At 64.2% G+C, this 20,325-nt stretch overlaps 1 protein-coding gene across 1 annotated transcript in view; it reads left to right on the top strand.

The window, feature by feature from the left end:
* Nucleotides 1-2,282: 2,282 nt before the first annotated feature.
* CASZ1 (castor zinc finger 1) overlaps nt 2,283-20,325 on the top strand; it is a 41,042-nt gene continuing 22,999 nt past the window's right edge. The window contains exons 1-2 of the mRNA XM_037500151.2: nt 2,283-2,372; nt 2,747-2,785. Coding sequence (XP_037356048.1) covers nt 2,324-2,372; nt 2,747-2,785 — 88 coding nt within the window. The 5' untranslated portion in view covers nt 2,283-2,323. The remainder of the gene's footprint in view (nt 2,373-2,746; nt 2,786-20,325) is intronic.

The following is a 20,325-nucleotide window of genomic DNA, read 5'->3' as shown; positions in this document are numbered from 1 at the left end:
GCAGCGGCTCTTGGCCGGGGTCTGGGCAGAGTGGAGGTTGTCCCGGCAGCCTCCCTTCACTGCTGGCTGAGCTCTGGGGGCCCCTCTCGCTGGCCTGACCGCTCTCTTCCACTCGGCTCTCTTGGTTCTCTCTCTTCGGCCACTGCTCCCCAGCTCTGTCTGCCGGCGACCCCAGAGTTATCGGCGGCCAGGTCTGGGCCCTGCCGGGGTGACGAGATGGCAAGCCCCTACGCCCTCACCACCAAGAGCAGAAGCCCAGACATGCAGAGCCAGCCAGCAGGCCACACGGGTCACGTGTGCAGAGAGCGCGCCTGTGTGTAGACATCTTAAAGGCACCCAGAAATCACCCTTACACCCCTGTGTCTTCAGGCTTCCTTCTGTACCCCAGTTGCTCCGATAAAATTGTTAGCCTGTTGCTAAAACCCAAAGCTACAAGTGAGCAGAATCCTTGCTCTGAGAGCAGGTGTGGGGAGCAGACGCGCCTGGTTCTCTGCCTGGCTGCCCTGTGGCAGCGGCTGTACCAGCCTCTGGGTGGCACGCGGCCTTGTTTGTTTACGGAGCTCTGCTCCTTCATTTGGGGTTTGGGGGCCCGGGATGCCTGGTATACTGGGGCCTCTCCAGCTACTCTTCCTACATAGGATGGGACTGGCCTAGAGGGCGGAGGGTCGTGTGACACCCAGAAATGAGGGCTGCCCAGAAGGCACAGGGGAGGGCAATCAAATGGGAGAGAGGTTAACCTCCCCGCGAAGCCACTTGGAAGTCAGGAGCCCTGGGAAAGAAGAGGAATAGGGGAAAGGGAGGAAGAGGAGATTGTTAACTCCTGACTGCTTTGCCCCGGGCCTCCTGGGCCCCTCCCTTTGCAAAACAGAAATATTGCAAAAATAGGCCAGCGCCATTTTGCGGAAGGCTGCCCACAGGTGGCGGGTCGGCCCCTCGCCCTCCGCCCGCCAGCGCGGTGGCCTCTCCTGACACTGGGCACCGGGAAGGCGGTGGGTGGGAGCGGGCAGAGGAGGGCCGGGGCCCTGCAGGGCGTTGCTGCCAGGGCTGCCCGTCCCCTCACCTGGTCTCCTCCTTCCTCCAGCCCCAGTGGCCCAAAGGGTAACCCGGGTCACTGACATGGAAGGAATCCCAGATGTGGGGCCCCGGGGGGTCTGTGGGACCGGAGGGGGCTGTGGTGGGGGGACCCCCGCAGGCTGCTTCCCTGGGGGAAGGAGGAGGGCAGCAAAGCGAGGAGAGGAGCGGGCGCCCAGCCCACCTCTGAGGCGGGCAGGAGGTGCTGCCCTGTGCTGGGGGGCGAGGGCAGGTGGCCTCGCTTGAGGGGTGCCCTGCCCTGGCTGCCAGAGCCCCTCCCTGGGCCGGACCGGGGCCGGGATGGCGCGGGGTGGGAGGGGGTGCTCAGGCAGGCGGCCGAGGCGCTGGAGGGAGGCAGAGGGCTGCGGACCCCAGCCCGAGGCGGGCGGGGCAGAAGGGCCCTTAGTGCAGGGGCGTGTCGGGGTCCGAGGCGGGCCCGGAGAGGCCAAGCCCAGCCACGGCGAGGCAGCCCGGGTCCCGGGGGTCCCCGCGCTCCGGGCGCCGGCAGCCGCGCGTGGGGTGCCCGGCGGCTGGAGGCCGGGGCGCGTGTCCCCGACACACCCGGCCCCCCCTCCCGGCGCGCGGGGCCCGGGCCCGGCGGAACCGCGCCCCCCGCGCGCCCGCAGCGCGCGAGCCGGTGGTGGTGGCGAGGGGGCGCGGCACCTGCGCCCCGCTCGCTCGGGGAAAAGTTTTGCGGGCGCGCGCGCCGCGAGCCCCGGGCCGGCCCCGGGGAGTCGGCGCGGCCGCCGTCGACTCGCGCTCGCGCGGCCCGGGCGGCCGAGGGGCGCGTGCGGGTGCGCGCCGGGGGCCCCCTCCCGCCGCGCGCCCCACCCCCGCCGCCGGCCGGGCGGGCGCCGAGTCCCCGCCTCCTCCCGAAGTGGAAGGTTTGGGGAATCGCCGAGCCAATGAGGCGGCCGCCGAGCCGGGGCGCGCGGGGCGGGGGCGCGCGGGGGGGCGGGCGCGCGCGGGGGGGCGGGCGCGCGCGGGGGCGCGCGGGGCGGGCGCGCGGGGCGCGGGGCGCGGGCGGGCTGCTCTTTCACCTGCCGGCGCGCGGGCCCGGCCCGAGGAGGCGGCGCCCGCCGCGCTGCCAATCACCGCGGCGCCTGGCAGCGCCCCCGGCCGCGCCCGCCCGCCCGCCGCTCCTGCCAAACTGTTACCCCGAGTGTTACCGGCAGGAGCAATGACATCAGGGCTTTAAAACAACTTGTTATTCGGGGAGTAATCAGTTGCAATTAGGCATTAATTAAGTATTATGAAAGTTGATTATTTAAGTGAATTCGGCTTTCGACTCTCCGACTATGGTGAGCTCCGCGCGCGGGGAGGCGGGGGGCGCCGCCGCGGGCGCGGGCGGGGGGCGCGGGCCGGGGCGCGGGGCGCGGGCGGGCGGGGCGCCCCGCGGCCCGGCGGGCCCCCCGCCGGCCGCGGCTATAAATAGTTTCTCTTTTACTTGGGTGAACTCGGAGCCCGGGCGCGGGGCCGGGCGGAGGGCGCGCGGGGCGCGGGGGGCGCCCTCGGGGCTCCCGCCGGACCCTCCCCGCGCGCGGGGCCGGGGCGCGCCCCCCATGGGGGGGCGCGGCGGGCGCCGGGGGGCGGGGCGGCTGGGGCGCGGGGGCTCGGCGCGAGACTAAACCAATGTCCTTTTTCTCTCCCCTCCTCTCGCCGGCGCGCCCCGAAGAGTTTGGGACCAAACAGAGGAGAATGGATCTCGGCGCAGGTACCGGCCGGTGGGAACCGGGGAGGCTCTTTCACTTTTCTTTCGGTTCTTTTACGGAAGTTCGTATTTTTAGCCCAATGAGGCGGCGCGGAGCCGGGTGGGGGCGGCCTGGAGGGGTCCGGCCCGCGCGCCCTGCTCGCCGGCCCTGCCGGGCTCGGGTTTTATTGCGATTATTTGCTGCTTGCCGGGCGCTGTGACTAATGTGATGCTTGTCATTATGAAAGAGCCGAGGGAGAGGGAGCTGGGGGGCACCCAGAGAGAGGATTTAGGGGTTTTTTGTGGGGGTTTTTGTTCTCCGTGTTTTTTTTTGAATGGCTCCGTGTTTTTTCTGTGTTGTTTTTTTTTTTTTTTTTTTTTCCTCAGCCTGCAAAGATCTCTGTGTGCCGGGCTGTGGGGTGTGTGTTTTTATTTTTTTAGTGGGGGGTGGTTTAGTTTTTGAAAGCAGCGTCCTGTTGGGAAAGGTGGTTAGTCTGGTTTCGGGGCGACTGTCTCAAGGTAAAGGAATTTAATTTATTTGGGACAAGGCTGTGTCGGATGATCAAGCTGCTTATTACAGCTAATGAGTATTTTTCACCTGAGAATCCGTGGGATGAGGCGGCTGTTATCAGTTCAAAGTGAGGGGCCCAGGACTCTCTCCCACCCGCCCACCCCCCTTTAGCCCCCACCCCCAGAGGGGGTGGACCAGACAAACGACTAAATCTGGAAGTCTGGTTTTGGGGGAACCCAGCATGGCACCTCCACCGGGGTTCAGGCAGCTGGCCCGGGGCAGAGTTTGTCCCGAGACTTTGGTGGTGGTTTTGGTTTTTCATCTAATTTTGTTCAATATTTGTCTTCTCCTCCCCTCTGGGGTTCCAACTTGAGCCCGGAGTCGGGTCTGCTGTGAGTCACTCCAGCTCTCGGTGAACCCTCTGTTGAAGCCAGGTTTCCACCGGGACCCTCAGGTCCTGAGCGAAGTGGCTTCCTCCTTGTGTTCAGCCCAAGTCGGGCATAGACAGGCCGATAATTCATTGAGACTGATCTCTGAACCTTCTGTTTCGCAGATCGAAGGCTAGGTGGTTTGGTGGCTGTCAGAATTGTTTATTACAGGCCCAAGTTCGTGGCGTGGCCCCCGGGGACCCATGCGCTGACCCCTGACCCTCCAAGGTCAAAGGGGAGTGGGCAGGGTGGGCGGCAGGGTGGCTGGCTTTGGGAAGGGGGTGTGTGTTTGGGGGAGAGGGTCGTTCACCGACTTGGGAGTGCGTGCTTAGCCAGGTGTGATCTCGGGGGGCCTCAGGCAGAGGTCCCCACCACCTCCTCCGTGCCCGGAAAGGTGGGACACCCCCTGCTGGGCAAAGCGGTGAAGGTGTCTAAGGCCACCACGGCTGCCACCCTGCCCCTCCCTGCCGTCCACTCCCACAGAGAAGCGGCCGCCCCCACCTCTAATCAGGTCTCATCACCACCCTGTCAGGCCCCACCTCCTTTCTTCGGAAATGGGCCCCCACCCATCCCTGGCCAAGGAGCCAACCTCGTGGATGGGCCGGGCCCTAGCGCCACCCCTACCTGGGCCAGGCGCCTCTGCTGTGGGCGGGCTCTTGGGACCCAGGCATTACTCAGCTGGGAGGCCGGCCCTCCTGTCTTCCTCCTGCCAACCTGCCACAGAGCAGGCGTCTGTCCTGCCCACACCAGCAGTCGCACCCAGGCGGCGGGGCCTGGCTTCCAAGCCCTCCTCTGGCTATCTGGAGCGTCCCTGTGGCGCGAGGGCCACCTAGGCAGTGGGGGCCTTTGCAGACCTCTCCTGGCATCTGTCCGGGGCCTGAGGGAGACACGGTTCTCCCAGAACTCCAGGGACGGCTCTGGAAACTTTTCCTAGAAGCTCGAAGGGCCCTGAGGTCAGCCGGTCCCTCCCGGAGCCGGAGCAGGGCGCTCCCAACATGACCCGGGCCTGGACTCTGGCCACTCGGCGAGGGGAGGCCGGGTATCAAAGTTCTGTTTCCTGGAGGAGTCATCTGGTGATAACCATCTCACCCTTTTCTTTGAACTTGGAAGTTTCACTTAATCTCAGAACTTCAGAAGAAAAGCATTTTCCCCTCTTCGAAAAAAGGGAAGCAGGTGGGAACTCTGAGATCCCCAGCTAGCTCCATCCTCCGCCGCCACCTCCGGGTGCGCTCCTGGACACACGGGGTCGGCCTCGGGGCTGGTGTCGTGGGGGACTCTCTTCTCTCGGGGGGACCTCGGGCAAGTTCCTCGGAGGGACTCCAGCACGGCACCCGGCTGCAGGTGCGGCCTCGGGCTGGCAGGCCCCGGGGACCCGGCCCGCGCGGGATCACAGGCTAACGTGGCCTCCGGCCTCAGCGAGGCCCCGGTCCCGAAGCCCTGGCCATAAGCGACTCAGCAGCGGGGGAGCCGCGGCTTCTCTGGAGGGGACAGCAGGACCTTGGGACCCTCAGGGGCCGGGTGGACCCCTTTCCCCCGAACATAGTTCAGCCAAGGGCTGGATCAATCTGGACGTCTTTAGCAATAAAAAATGCCGATGTCGTCCTAATTCACCAGGCCCCGAGATGACAGCAAATTTACATTTTTTAATTAAACTAGCAGCCAGTTTTTATGAGAGGGGGTTGGGTTATGCAAATCAAATGGTTGTGTACGGAAGATTAGGAGAGTTTGGGAATAAATTCCACAAATGCTAATAAAAAAAAAAAGGAAAGAGAAAGCGAGGGAGGGCGGGCGGAGAGAGGGAGCGAGGAGGACAGAGTTCCATTAGGCCCTTTTAGAGTGATTTCCCAGGGGGAGGGCGCTGGGAGGGGAGGGGGTGGAGGGAGCTCTCAGCACAGGTAAATCCATCCTGCAGTTGGGAAGTTCCCCAGGATTAGGCCCCACTAGGCTGATTCCTGGGCCCTGAGCAGAACTGGAGGCTCCGCGAAAATGGCTGGGAGATGGTGCTAGAGCTTTGGGAGACACTTGCCCTGGATTCTCGGGGATCTTCTTGTCATCGCCCCAGTCTCCCTCGGGGGGGACTTGCGGAGAAGGGGAGGCTGTCCAGGGCCTGAGCCGTCTATCAAGATCCAGAGTAGGCCCTACGTGTGAAGGGTCAAAGAGAGCAAGTTCAAAGGCCTGGCCACGGGGCCGCAGGGCTGGGGGGAGCGAGTGAGGGGTCCCTGACGCGATGGCTGCGGCTGTAGTGTCACGGCGAGTCAGTAGGAGGAGTCGGTGCCGCTCCTCAGCCAGGCCCGAGCTTCTCCCCTGGGATAAGGTGTGCTGGGACTTCAGGCCAGGACCCCTGACCCCCCCCCCCAGAAGCCTCAGCTGTGGAGGTCCGGGGAGGGATGGGGTGACGGGAGCTGAACCAGCTTGGCTCCATAGCCTGGTGCTTGGAGCAGAGCTCCTGGTGCGGTGTGCGTGGAGGGCATGGTCTCCGGTCAAGGAGAAGAAACCCTGCAGATGTCTTTCAGGTGTTAACTGACCCCAAGGAGCCAAGAGCCCCAAGTTCTTGCTTTCCCCGCCCAGCGCCTGCTGCCTGGCGCGCAGGCCCCCTCCAGATCCACAGAGCTTCTGTGAGCAGCTGGTGCAGGGCAGCGCCTGGCCGGCTCCGTTGCGTGAAGTGGGCCTGGGACGAGGCTCGTCCCAGCAGAGGGAGAGGTGGACTCGGCTTGGGGCAGAGCACGCTGCCCTCGACGTTCCGTCCTCAAGCCTCCCTTGGCCAGGGACACCCACTCGACCAGTCTAAGCCGGGCCAATCCCTGCAGTCATGTTGGGCACCGGTTCTGCCAGTCTGCTGCAGGGGTTAGGGGCACTGGTGCCATCTTGGCATGTAGGAACAGTGAGAGCCCAGGGTAGAATGGGCCGTCTTGGAGGACGTCACAAGTTTCCTAGTACCTCTCAGTGGCTGGCTGTGACCTCTGGAGGGACTTGGCACCCTCTGACCTTTCAGGTCTCAAGTTCTCTGACTCCCAACTTGACTTGACCAGGAGGCCCAAATGGGGGTGTTCTAGGGGAGGGCGCGAGTGGATGAGGGCAGAAGCGCTCGCTTGCACCTTCTCGTGGAAAGAAAGCCTTGGAGACAGGCAGCTCTGGGCTGGGAAGTGACCCTTGACCCGGCCCTGGTTATGAGATGTCAGACTGGCGGAATCTTCGCCAACTGGAGCAGAGGCAGCGGGGGCAGGTGGGCAAGGCGCCCCGGAGAGGGAGAGAACCCACAGGACCCTTCCACCCGGTAGGGGTTAGCCCTGGGAACCCCTTAACTCTCCTCTCCGGGGCCTCGCCCCCACGCCCGTGTTCCCCAGCCCCCACTGCCGGGGAATCTGGCTGCGTTGCAGCTTGGGTTTTTATGATGGAAAAATAGAATAAATGGAGGCACCTTTGGAGGCTGAGTCACGGCAGGCAGCAGCATCTCCTCATTAACGCTGCTGGCCTGGCGCAGGTCCCTGGGCCGGGGATTGGGTGGGGCCCTGCTCCTCCCCTTCCTGGACCCTGCCAGGTGGGGGTGCCGCGGCCCCTCTGCCAGCCTCCTCTGGCGGCCCACCCTTCTGAGAGGATTCAGACCGTCTCTCCACCCCTGCCCTTTTGTGGGGGGGGGGTGGTGGCTGGCCTGGTGCCCTGGTCCCCCGGCTTGTCCTTTATCGCTGCCCTCCCGAGCTGGCTTTTAAACCTTGACCCCCAGGCTGCTGCCACGCCTCCTCCTCTGCCTTCTCCTCCTCATCTTCACGGGGAAGGAAGTTGCTCTGTAGTAATTACAGCCTGTGGGTCCCCAAGGCCAGCAGCAGCTGTGTCCGGGAGCGGGAGGAGAGGGGAGCTGGAGGAGAGGGGGGCTGGTGGCCCCGGTGTGCAGAGGAGACCGGGCCACCTCGCTTGCGAGGATGGCGGAGGCCAGGGACCTGGAGGTCGAGCGGGCACCCCTCTGGCTGCCGGTCCCAGAGTCTTCGGGACATAGTCCCCACCCCAGGGGAGGAGGTCCAGGCAGGTGGGGAGGTCTGTGGGTCAGTACGGATTTGGGGACACCCATAGAGAAGATGCAGAAACAGGACTGACCGCTCCTTCCCGGGCTTCCAGGGCCTGCCTGGCCGAGGGAGCTGGCCCTCGCTGGCCACCCCAGGCAGGGAGGGGCGCTGCGCACGAGCGGCCTTTGAACTTGACAAAGGATGTGAGGTGTTGGGACAGATGGAGGTAGGCAGAGGAGTGTTCCTTGCACCACCCACACCTTCCAGACTGCCCCCCAACCTCTGTCTCTTTCCCCTAGCGCTTGTGCAACCAAGTTTTCTACCCCTGCTGCCCAGCTTGCTCCCTCCTACACCCCACCCCCGCAGCCTCACACCCAGTTGGCCCTGGAAAGAGATAAGAGATAAGAGGCTGACTGAGGATTTGGTGGTGCCCATGACACTGGTGTGTGAGCCGCGGACTTCTCTGCCCTGGTCCTGGGAGGCTGAGGCAGGAGCCTTGCTTCCTGCGGCCGCTGCTGCTGGCCCCCGGGCGACCACCCCACTTAGCCCGGTGCTCCCGTCCCCTTGCGGGGCTCAGTGCGGGCCGGCGTGGCCTGCCCACTGTCAGCGCGGGTGGAACTGATGGATCGATGCGCCTCTACGTAGGCCAAGTGCCTCCCTGGCTTCTGCGTGGGGGCAGAAGGAGGCAGGCAGGAAACGTTGGCCGATTCCCGCAGGACGAGACTTTGAGCTCCTGGGAGCTTTCTTCGGCCTGGTTTACAGGAAGGAGGTGGGGCTGGGATTGGAGATGACAAGAAGAGGGCAAGGGCATGGCAGATCAGGGTGGTGTGGTCGGAGGTGGCCCCTGCTAGCTGCTGGCCGGGGCTTGGGGCTGGGCGGGGCTGGGGATGACGTCATACTTGGCGCGGGCGGCCTGCTGTCCAGTGGGAGCAGGTGGGCAGTAGTGAGTGTGCTCTGGGGCTCCCCTGGCCTTCCCCCCTCGCCTGCTCCCACCTTCCTCCCAAGCAGACCTCATTGCAGCGTGTCCCCGCTCTCAAGGTCCTGCTCCCCAGGTGCAGGTAGACCTGCCAGGTAGACCCCGTGAAGGGAGGGGGGCTAGGAAGAGGGGGTGCACTTGTCCCAAGGCGCATCCCACGTTGCCAGGGCATCAGACCTCTGCTCGGGGGCTGGCAGTGGGCTCTGTTCCCCAGCCTGCCTCTTGGGGACTCTGCTGGTTCTTTGGGCCCCGTGGGCTCAGCCGGGGCCGTGGCTCTTGGTTGCTGACAACGGACACCTTTCGTGGCTCCAGAGATCAGGGATCCCCCGAGGAGGTCTTCTCAGATTGAGTGTTGGCCTACACTGGCCCTTTCTCATAAGGCTTGCTGCGGGGACTAGGGGGCTGTAGGAGGGCATGTGCTGCATGGGAGCAGGAAATATGTTAGGTGCCCCCCCCCCCCCCCCCGCCCCCCCCAAATGCAAGAGGCATCTAGGAAGCCAGCAGGGAGAGATTTCTGGAACTTTGTGTCACCGCAAAGCGCATCTTCTCCTGGCCTGTGATCTTCACCTCCCTCCAGACCAGTGCCTCTCCCTGCCACCTCAAGCTCAAGGTCACAGCCAGCAGGGAGGCTCCCCCAGGGACTGGGTGCCTTGGGGAGGGTGTAGTGAGGTGATGCCCAGCAGGGGGCGCCCCCTGGATCTGCCCCGTTCTAAGGACAGTCATCTGGCCCCAGGCTCTGGCCATGGTGGGGGAGGGGAGTCTACCCCCCACCCCCAGAGGTTCCTGGGCTGAGTTTGTTTTGCCAGGGTGACCTGTTTAATCATCTCATTTTCTGGTGGCCGTTTATTCCTCGTTTCCACGGTTACGGCCCCATTAAGGGGAGAAGCAATAAGGCAGCGAGTCAAACAGGTAATAAAAACATTAAAGCACATGTGCACGGGGAGGGCGGGCGTCGGGAAGGGGCTCAGTGAGGTGAGACGCCCGGGAGAGCAGAGGCAGGAGGCTCGGCCTCGGCCCCCAGAGGTCTGGGAGGGGAAGCCGGGGCGTGGGGTGCCCCTGCCTCTGGGCGGAGACCCGTCTGTCCATGCTGGGGACACCCCAGCCCGGGGCCTCTGGCACAGGCCATCTGCAGGGAAGGGTGATAGTGAGGGGGTAGCAGAGGCCTCCCCAGGACTCTGCTGCTGTGGGACCCGGTTCCAAGCCCCACCCCGCCTCACCCGGTGAGGGTGGGGGATGATTTCTGACATTGTTTTGAGCTCTAGAACTTTTCTTCTGCCAACTTTATCAGAAAGCATATTTGTGGTGAGTGCTACTAACAGGGCCAGTCTGGTGAGTAAATATTCCTGGTGTGGACAGCCCTGTGACCTTGAGAGGGAAGAGCAAGGCAGGGGGCAAGGGCGTTAGGGAGAGGAGTGGCCCCGTGCTGGGGGGCTCCCTAGGGCCCAGCCAGGGGGTCCGAGAAACCTGCTCTTCAGCAGCATGGCCTGGCTCTGCTCCTGGCCCTCAGCGGGGGCGGGGGAGTGCTGCCTCGCAGGCCAGCCAGAGCCCACAGAGGAGGCGCCCCCAGGTCCACCAAGAGGCTCCCCTCAGAATCGGAAGCTGAAAGGAAAGTCAAAGCTGCCCAGCCCCACAGAGCTCCGGTCACGTGCCTCCTCCCAGGGCCCCTCCTGGGAGCCTCTGAGTGTCCCTGACCCTGGAGGCTGAGGAATGAGCCCATTGGGTCAGTGGCGCTGACTGGGGAGAGGTGTGGCCAGGGCTGCCCTTGGCCAGGAGCCCTGGCGGGTGGGGAGGAGACGTTACCTGGATGCAGGAGCCGCTCGGTGCCCCGGCGCCCCAGCCTGGCCCGGCCCACGGCGAGGCCCACCCGCCTTCCCTCCCTTCGGGCTCCGATCCTTCCGCAAACTCACCCAGGTCTCCAGTTACTCATTTCAAAGTTGATTTTTGACTAGAGAGGGCGAGGAAGGCCTGGGGACCGGGGGAACCCGCTGGCTGGGACGCGTGCCTTGGGAGCGGGCCTAGATGAGTTAATATTCCGATCAAACAATTAAAAATAGAAAACGCTCCCGAGGCGCCAGCTGCTGAGGCTTTTCAGTGACTGTCACCAGGAGCTTCGCGGGGCAGGTGGTGCTGGAAAGAAGTTTTTCCACAAACAGCAAATATCAGAGATGACAATGTGGCCCCCACTTCCCTCCCAGGACCCAGACAGGTGTTGAGGGGCTCCCGGTTCTCCCTGAACCCCCTTGGGGGCCAGGAGCCGGGGGGTGGGTGCAGCTTCAGGGCCCTGCTCCCTGCAGGCCCGGCTGCCGCGGTGAAGTCATCACCAGATGCCTCGGTAATTGCTTTAAGAATCTAACTTAAAATAAGATGAAAACTTATATTCCTGGGTGAGGAGTAATTTCCCATCGAAGACTAAATTAATGAAGGATTATACCAGGGGCCTGACGGGCCTGCGCGTCTGATACCGCCAAATGTCTCAGGCCAAACAGTTCCAGACCCTGGATGTTCCCCTGAACCTCAAGCCAGGCCCCCACTGGCCGCTGATGAGTCGGGGGTCCATGCACCACGTCCTCAGGGTCTCTCCCAATAATGGAGATCAGTGTTCAGAACCCCAAGATGGAAGGGGCTCCCGTCTGGTCTCCAGGGATCCCACAAAGTCCCCGTGGGGTCAGTGGGTAGTTCCCCCAGGAACAAAGCCCTTCTCTGCACACCCTAGATAGTGGGGTGTGGGCACCCTGTGCCCCTGGGCCCCCTTAGTCCAGGAAGCAGGAGGAGGGACTAATTGGCATGACCCCTCCCAAGGGGCCCTGGGGAACCCAAGCACCCCATAAACTACATTGGTCTCTGTCCAGGATGGGGCCTGGCCCCCCACCCACACCCCAGGGGCCTGCCTAAAAGCCTCCCTGGAGTAGAAGGTGCCGTCCCCTTCCTCCCTGTCACGCGGTGGAGTGAGGCCGCCACACGGTCAGCAGAAACTTGAAACAGACCCCCCGGCCCCCACATGGGAGTTCCCCTGGCACCCACGTTCTGAGAGGTTCAGAGCTCGCCACGGCCAGTGTCCCTCCTCAACGCGTCCCTGGAAGAAACACGCGGGGACTGTCCTGTGTCACAGGTGGGGCCCAGGTTTGTGCCCGAACGCAGGGCCACAGCGCAGAGTGGGGCGTCCCGCCCGAGGAGAGCGGGGCTTCCCGAGACCGCGTCCTGGACACTGCCCGTGCGGCTGACCCCATCTCCAACGGCGTCTGGGCCCCGCCTGTCACACGGGGTTACATCCCCGGCTCCTGCGAGGTTAATGCGGCCGATGCCAGGGCGTTGCGGGCTTTTTGGAGGCCTCGAGACTGGGGCACTTGGGCTGCGTGCAGGGAGGAGGCGCAGAGAGAAAGCTTCCCGCCCGCCTCTGGGGAGAGGGAGCCGGGCTCCTCAGGAAGGAAGTCTGGGTGCGGGCAGGTTCTGGGGTGATTTGGGTAAGCACAGACTTTGCTGGAAGGGAGGATGGGGACGATTTCGGGGTTCATGGGACCATCCCAGCTCGGCTTGGGGGTGCCACTCCCCACTGGGCTGCGCTGCTTCTCGAGGTCGTGGGTCCGTCTTGGGAGCAGTGCGGGATGAGCGCGCTATGTGGCAGACACGGTCCTTGCGTGGGGCTTAGCTGGGGGCTGACTTTGCGGGGTGTCCTGAGAGAGGACCAGGCCTGCAGGGGCTACCAGAGGGGGAGCAGCCAGGTATTCCTGGGAAGGCTTGTGTGCTTGAGTGCCCCCGCAGGTCCAGAGGCAGGAATGAGGGGGCAGCAGGGCTGCGAATTCTAGGCTGAGCAAGCGGGAAGCGCTGGGAGAGAAACCCAGGGGGACCCCAGGTGGTGCGAGCCGGCTGGGGACCCGGAGGGCGGCGGCTGGCGTGGGAGAGAATACGTGGCAGCGGCTTTTCAGACACATCAGGGACTTCCAGGCTGTGGGGGTCTGAGAGGGCCCTCCTCTATTTGTCGTCCCTTAGCCCCAGGGTGGGGGGCCAGGGCTGCACTGGACGGGGTGAGCAGACAGCCCGAGAGACAGGAGCAGGAGAGGCGGGGAGCAGGAGAGGCAGAATCAAGGCGCATGGCCCACCCAAGGTCAGGGCCCCGGCTGGGTCCCTTTCCTGGGCTGCCTGAGGGGAAGGGTCACTTTGGGGCCCCTCGGAGGCCTTCAGGTGGAAGCTCCCCTCTCCAGGCTGCTCGCAGGGCCAAGAGCCAGAGAAGGAGATGGGGATGTTTTCTGTATCCGGGTCCCTTGGGGGCCAGGGGCAGATTGAGACAGGCTCCTTGCAGGGAAGGTGTTAACAAACAGCAGGTGATTAAACATGACAAGCGGTGACATTTCTGTGCTGGGTGCTCAGTCCCGGCAATGCCAAGAATGAAGCTATAAACCCTGACATTTTGTGTTATGCACTGAGAGGTTTTTAATAGACCTCTCTCCCTCTTCCCTAGTCAGCCTCTCCCCCTCGTTGCACCCACTGCCCCGTGGAAACCTCTCGCCCCCCGCCCAGCCAGGTCTCTGGACGCGCCCTCCCCTTCCCAGTGGCCTCTTCCCTGCAGCCACAGGCCCAGGGCTCCCCTGGCCCTCAGCCCCCCCTTTTCTTTGATCTCTCCGTTGGCCCCGGCTCCCGGGGCCAGCGTCCCCCGACTCCCTCGCTGCCTTTTTTGGGTGCTGACCTCACAGCCTCGCCCTGGCTGTGCCGCCCCAGTTGTCTGCAGTGGCAGGTGTCTGTCCCCGTCCCTTTGTGCTAAGAGCATTTCAGACAGACGCGGGAGCGGGTGGAGGCCGATCGTGGGGCTCGGGATGGAGCCTTTTTTTCAATTTCCTTTTCTCCTTTTTGGGACAGAGACAGGAGGTTGAGGGCGAGCATGGCACGGTGCTGCAAACAGTTGCTGGGTTTATTCAGACAAGGCCCGGCCCACAACACTTGTCCCGGAGAAATGTGGGAACAACTGGGGCCTCTTTTGTTCTCTGGGAAGAGCTCTGTGAAGGGCATTTGGAGGTGAGCCTGAGGCCCCAGAGGGTCAGAGACCCAAGAGAGAGGGCTCTGGCCTCAGTGCCACCCAGGGGTCCCCACCCTAGCAGATGGGACAAGTTCCTAGAGCACCACTAAATTACCAAAACCAAGCCACACCCCCTGCCCGAGAGGAGCCCACAAGCACTTAGTTTTCCATCTTCATTCAGTAAATATTTATCAGGTCAGGCTCTTGGTCCCCGGATCCTGCGGTCTGCCGAGACAGGGGTGATTAAAGGGGAGCTTACAGAGGTGCTATGTCCAGGTGCAGGCGTGGTGAGGACAGACCGGCAGGGCACAGGGCGTGGCAGGAGGACAGAGGAGCAAGGAGCTGCCTGCAGTGGGAAGACTGGAGGACAGAGAGTGTGGTGATCACAGAGGGCTTCCTGGAGGAAGTGAACTTTAAGCCGGGACTCCTGAAGATGCCTAGGGGGAGGGTAACCAGGCCCGACAAATGTTTCCTTAGCAACAGTGGGTGTGGGGGGCAGGTGCTCCGTGCCTCACAGGTGCTGGCTGGCACCCCGAGTAGATGGTGAGCTGCGTCACCCCACTGTGGTTGTGCCCCTTCCAGCCGATTAAGGGCCCAGGATGTGCTTTTCCAGCAGCCCGGATACCAGCCAGGCTGGCGTCAGAGAGAGCAGGAGTTGGGCTCCTCCCCCACCTCACTCATCTCAGGGGGAAGGACAGTGGCCAGGAAGTCAGTAGTGCCACCAAGGACTGGGCAGCGCCTGCCTTTCCCAGTGTCCAGGCCCCCGAGCTCCTAGAAGAGGTGTGGAGAGAGGAGGCAGGGCTGCGGGGCACGCAGGCGCGGGCCTGGCTGGGACAGGCAGCCCACCTGCCTGTCTGTTCTCACGGCTCCTCACCTCCTGCACCTGCTGCCTCCTGGGACTCCAGGCACCTTCCTGGAGCTCACAGTGCCCCCCCAAAATATGTGGGCCACTTTGGTGCTGGGGTGTCCTCCCCATTAGGCTCTGAGCCCCCCGACACTCAAAACCATTCTCTCTGAGTCCGTGGGAAAAGCAGGACAGTGCGCACCGGTGCTTTGGATTTATTAGAGAAACTCAGCAGACCGGGAAAAGGAGACTTGAGCAGCACCGCCCGCATGCTGACCTGTGGGCCCAGTGTCCAGGAGGAGAGGCTGCCAGGAGCACGCTAGCCTCACGCCCTTGTCTTTTAGCCACAGTGATGGGGCAGCGGGAGGCTACGCCCGGAAGGGCCTCCTCAAGGCCTCACAGCTCATCCTCCCTACCCTGCTGCGCCTTTGCCTGGAAGCCAGACCCAGGCCCCCCTCCAGACCGGCTCCCTAGGAGGAGAGCCCGGCTGCCTTCTGAGCAGCACCGAGGGTCCAGGGCCCATCTCAGCCACAGCCCCCGCACCCCCCCATTCTTGTCTTTCTGGCAGACGTGGCCGGGGTCCCAAGGTGCTGGTCCCTGTCATCCACTTCCAGAGTCCCGCCAGGACCCAGGAAGGGCAGAGCAGCCCGGCTTCCTCCAACACTGGGCAGCGGACAGGGAGGGGGCGCCTGCAGATCGGGAGGGGAACAGAGGGGTGTCCCAGGGACCGGACTTGGCCCTCCGCCCCTGTAGATCCGGAGCCAGGTTTTACTGTAATCCCCACATCCTGTTGCAGATCCTTAATCAGCTGGAGCCCAGGTTAGGCCGGACCCTGTGGTGACACTCGGGGCTGTAGCATGGAAAATCTGAAGTGGAGCTTCCGGAGCCGGGGCTGGGGGCTGCGAGGCCCAGGCAGGTGGAGGGAGGAGTAGGGAGCACAGGATGTGGAGAGCCCAGCCCACCACCCACCCGGCCCAGGCTGGGGGTGGAGGAGCAGCTGTTACAGGCCAGGACCAGGGGTGCTGGAGGGTGAGGAGGGGCCCACGTGGGCCCGGGAGAACACCAGTGTGTGGGGGCTGCTCTGTTGCCTGCTCTCGCCCTGGAGACAGCTGGCCCGGAGCTGATCCCAGCAGGCACTGCAGCCCGGAGGCAGAGTCTCGGTGACACGGGCTCCTGGGTCTAGACGGACAGAGGCCTCCGTCCAGGGCTAGAAGTTCTTGAGGGACGAGGCCGGGGTGTGGGCAGCTGGGGCCCGCGGCTTTCTCGGGTGAGCGACAGGGGCCCTTCCAGGGTCAGCAGGGGTGTATTTTAGAAACTCAGGGGTCGGTTGGTCCTTCCTCTGCCAGGAACAGCTGGCCCCGGCAGCCCTGCCCAGCCCTGCGCCCCAGCCTGAATCCAGGGCAAGAGTTGGTGGCAGGGGGAGCGCCCCCCTCCTGCATGCCAGCTCCCTCCGCCCCAGCAGCGTGGAGGAGAGTGAGGGGAAACGCACAGGCCAGAGGCCTGGAGCAGAAGCCAGGAGCGGGCTGGCTGGCAGCGGGCGGGCGGGCAGACGGGCGTCTGTCCTGCCAGGGGCCCAGGCTGGCTACGCAGACAGCCTCTTTTCTATATGGAAATGAAGAATTTAGGCTAATGGAGCTCAACCATCTCTAATTTTGCGATGGCAGGAGGATTTTGATTGAAAGTAATTAAGCAAGCTAGCTGTAAAATTAATTAAAGCAAAAGGGGGGGATTTTTTATTGGATTGGATAGCGATATAGCGTCTGTCAGGCGGGGGACGGATGGGGGTGACCTGAATCCTCTGCCCTCCCCCCTCCCACTCGGGACGTTTATGTCACTTTAATCTCCTTACAGCGGCTGCTGTGCATTTGTTTGAAATAATCAAGGAAATATGGTCAGAAATTGTCAGCTTTCAGATCTAATTTACCTGACGGCCCCTCCGCGAGCCGGCGCGGCCCAGGGAGTGAGCGAGCGTGAGCGGTGGGGGAGCCTGAGTGGGCACAGCTGACCGGGCTCTCCAGCCCCCTCCCCGGGCCCTAGGCCCCCTCCGGGGTGGAGGGAAGGTGCTCCAGGCCCCGGCTCCTCCCTGGACAGACCCCCACCCCCACCCACCTGCTGCCGCCCCCTCGGGCCTAACCAGCTTTAGGTTTAGGGACTGTAGGATCAGGGAGGTGACGGTAATTCCTCACTCCAGATGGCTGACAACTGTTAAACCCCTCGGCCGGGCCGCAGTTTTAAAAATACTCCTAAATCAGTCCCCTCATGGCGTCGCCATTGGCTTTAGCAAGGGGGTCGTGGAGAAGGCCGCAGGGAGGGGGGCGGCGGCCTCATCCAGGGCACCCCTCAGCCACCCGCTGCCGGCCCTGGCTCGGGCTCTGCCGGCACCGCCCACATGACCTCCCGCGTCTCCATGGGTCATCCTCAGCCAGAGCCCCTGTGCTTCCGTGGAGAGTTGGGAAGCCGAATCCCAGCCCGCCCGGCACGGTCTCCAGGGGCTGCGGAGACACGAACATGTGAGCAGCCCTCAGAGGGCGTCCTGGGTTTGTGGGGTCCCATGAGTGACTGGGCCGGGCCTTTCCCGCAAGTCTCTCGGCCTCTCCGCTCCGTCAGCTTCTAGTTCTAAGGTTCTGTGCAAATCTAGGACAACCTCTGCCTCGTGGCTGTCCCCGTCCCCCCGCGCCCCCTCAGCTCCGAGCCGGGCCCCTAGGACAGGGGAGAAGGTGGGGTTCTAGAAGCAGCGCCATCCGTCTGCCTGCCCCAGAGCAGACCCTTCGGAAGCCTCTGCCCCTGCCCTCCTGGGGCCCTGCCGGTTGTCCTCCTAGCCCGTGTGCCCCTTGGCTCCTCCCCCCAGCTCTGGGGTGGGGTGACTCAGCCAGCCTCCTCCAGCAGCCCGAGGCCGAGCGCCTGCCTGCCTTCCAGCCTGGTTCCGGAGCAGAGCAGCTGAGGCTTGGCAGGCGTCACCTGCCCCCTTCCTGGTCTCTCTTTGCCTTAATCCTCTGCTCTCCCCTCACCACAAGCCACCGTTTTTTTTTTTTTTTGGAGGGGGGAAGGGTGGAGCCCAAAGAACTCTCCCCAGGAAAGAGGGGCAGGGCAGCCCTTGGCTCCTCTCCACGTGCACACTTGTCCGTGCCCACAGCCCAGGCGGCACTGAGGTCCTCTGCGACCCTGCGTGCCTGCCCCTGGCTGCCGGGGCCTGCAGGGCCGCGGTGAGGGCAGCGGCATGGCCGGGCACCACGGAGGCCCAGCCGTGTGAGAGTCCCTGCCCTTTGTGTCTGCCAGCTGCCCAGGGAGCACATCCAGGAGACGTGGAGTTAGAGTCTCTGGCCCTGGCCCAGCATCTCACCTCCACGGGAGGCCCACAGCTGCTCCCGTCAGCCCCTGCAGCTGGATGTGGAGGAACCAGCACAGGAGCCTGCGCCGACCCTGGCCAGGGACTGGCTTCTGGGCTTGATGCTGCCGATGGCAGGCGCCAAGGCAGGACCGGGATCCCAGGCAGGCCCAGGCAGGTTGGCGCACTGAGGCACAGAGGGAGAGGGAGCAGGCCCCGAGCAGGCGGAGAAGGCGCCGTGGTCCTCCTGGCGTCCCCGAGTCCACCCTTTGCTCGGCCCCAGTGGGAAGAACCTCACTGGGGATGCGGTCCTGAGAACCGCTTGATGAGACACGGTCCCATGTGACCGAGGGGAGAACTTTGCTTCTACGGAGGCTGCCCGTGGAGAGGAAGGACGGGCCTGCGCGGTGGGCAGGCAGGGGCAGCCGGACTGGCCGCAGGCAGTGGCGCGGTGAGGTCAGAGGACCGTCCCCAGAGAGCACACCCCCTTCCCAGCACAGCGGGGCCCGGGGGAGTCTGGAGAGGGAAGAAATGAGAGGCGGCTTGGGGGGCTGGCGGGTCGAGGGCCTGCCCTGGAGCACCTTGGTGCCCATCTCCTGGCTGGCATGGACCAGCACGTGCATCGTGGCTGCCAGGAATGCTGCCAACCCTTCTTGCCTGGCTCCCAAGGCGCGGAGGGAAAGGCACCAAGGTGCTGGCCCCAGCCAGGCGGAGCCCCTCCTCTCCCCCAGGCCCCTCCCGCGCCTCCCGGCCTGACTGCCAGGTGCCGGGGCCTGGAGCTGGAGCTGGTGCAGGGAGAACAGCTGAGGCTGGAGGATAACCAGCCTCACGTTGCCCTGGCCTTAGACCAGCCCCAGGCCCAGCGTCTGCCTGGCCTGGGCCCCGGTGCTTTCTCCCTTCGCGGGGAGGGGGTTCTCGCATGAGTTGAGCAGGCAGTTCTCACCCTCCCGGAGAGTAGGCAGGAGGCCTGCCCTGCGTCGTCCTCCGTGGGAACGGTGGCTTCAGGAGCGCTGTCCTGGGCCTGCGCGGCACGGGGGACGGTACCTGCCCGCCCGCCCGGGAGGGAAGCCCAGAGTGGCTGGGAGCCAGCCCAGGAATCATTAACTGCAGGGGCTGGTAGTGCCCTTGCCGGGTCCACGCCGGCGTTGGCTGGATGGGACCGAGCCGCTGGGCTCCCGGAAGTGCCTGGGGCCAGGCTGGGCACCACATCGCCAGGCCTCCAGCACCCGCTCGGCCCATTTCCTGCGCTGTCAGACCTTCCTCCTGCCGGCGCGCCGGGGTCCCCCACCTGCCACCACCCCGGTCCCGGCGGGGCGGATGGTCCTACACGGAACCCAAAGGGGCCTCCCAGACCTCTCCCTCCAGCCCGGCCTGGGTTTCTTGCCCCGCAGGCCTGAAGTCGCCCTGGCCCACGCCCGGCCCCGTCCTCTGGCCCCCCTGGCTCCACAGTCGCATTTTGCTGCCAGCGCAGGGCACTGAAAAACTGCTGGCACTGCCAAAACCCTGTGTGCGCGATGACTCCCCAAACATCCCTTTATTTTTATTGTTCTGTTAATTACTGTTTAAACTTTAATAAGTCACTTCGTCAGGAGGGGGGACCTGCCGTGAGCTTTTCTGTGCAAACACGGCCCGGGAGTGACTCGGGTGTAATATAACCCTTTATGCGATGTGGGAATGTTTAGATTGTAACAGAAACTTGTTATTTTAATGACAGTTAAGGGGGGGGCACTGAGCATGAAAGAGGAGGAGGGTGGGCGCAGCCCTGCTCCCCGGCATCCCCACTGGCCTGGCCTCCTTGGGGTGCTGCTCTCTGGCTGCTGCCGCCACCTCTGAGGTCCCGGGCACCAGGGGCCCTTCTGGGATGTCCATGGCGAGGGAGCTCGGGGCCTCCGGGTGGGCGAGTGGCCTGGACAGAGAGCGAGGGGACAGTTGGGCTCTGGTGGGTGGAGGCGGCAGGAGGACACCAGGAGTCCCCAGGTCTTTGGGCAAAGGCAGGCAGGGCCGCTGAGGCGCCACTTCCTGCCCAAGCCCCCAAGCTGCACGCTGGGCAGAAATGGCCACAGTCACCATCCAGGAGGGCCACGTCATGGGCTGCTCAGCTCCGTGCAGACGGGTCACCCCATATCACCCCCAGCGGCCCTGTCCGCAGGGGAGGACACTGACGCCCAGGGCGTGGAGATAACGGCTTCGGTGGCAGGCGCAGAGGGCCCGTTCCTGAGGCCTCCTGAGTGTGGCCTGGGAGGGCCGGACACCCCCCTTGGCAGAGCGGGGGCTGGGCGCTGAAGGCCCCCAGCTGGGACCCGGATCACCGCGGCCACCTCTACGTCCCCACAGGGGTGAAAGGCAGCAAGCCAAGGGCTATCGCCACATCTGGGTTGGGGCCACCTGCCCTCCGCCACACAAGGCGTGGCTCCATCTTGGAATTAGGGGCTCAGTCTGGAGTCGGGGTGATGGTGGCTCCTGTTCCCTTTCAT

Source organism: Talpa occidentalis, unplaced genomic scaffold (assembly GCF_014898055.3).
Source record: "Talpa occidentalis isolate TD23 unplaced genomic scaffold, MPIMG_talOcc4v2.1 talOcc4.9, whole genome shotgun sequence".
In the NCBI taxonomy this organism is placed as follows: domain Eukaryota; kingdom Metazoa; phylum Chordata; class Mammalia; order Eulipotyphla; family Talpidae; genus Talpa; species Talpa occidentalis.
The sequence above is the reverse complement of the archived record's forward strand: the minus strand, read 5'-3'. Positions and strand labels throughout refer to the sequence as shown.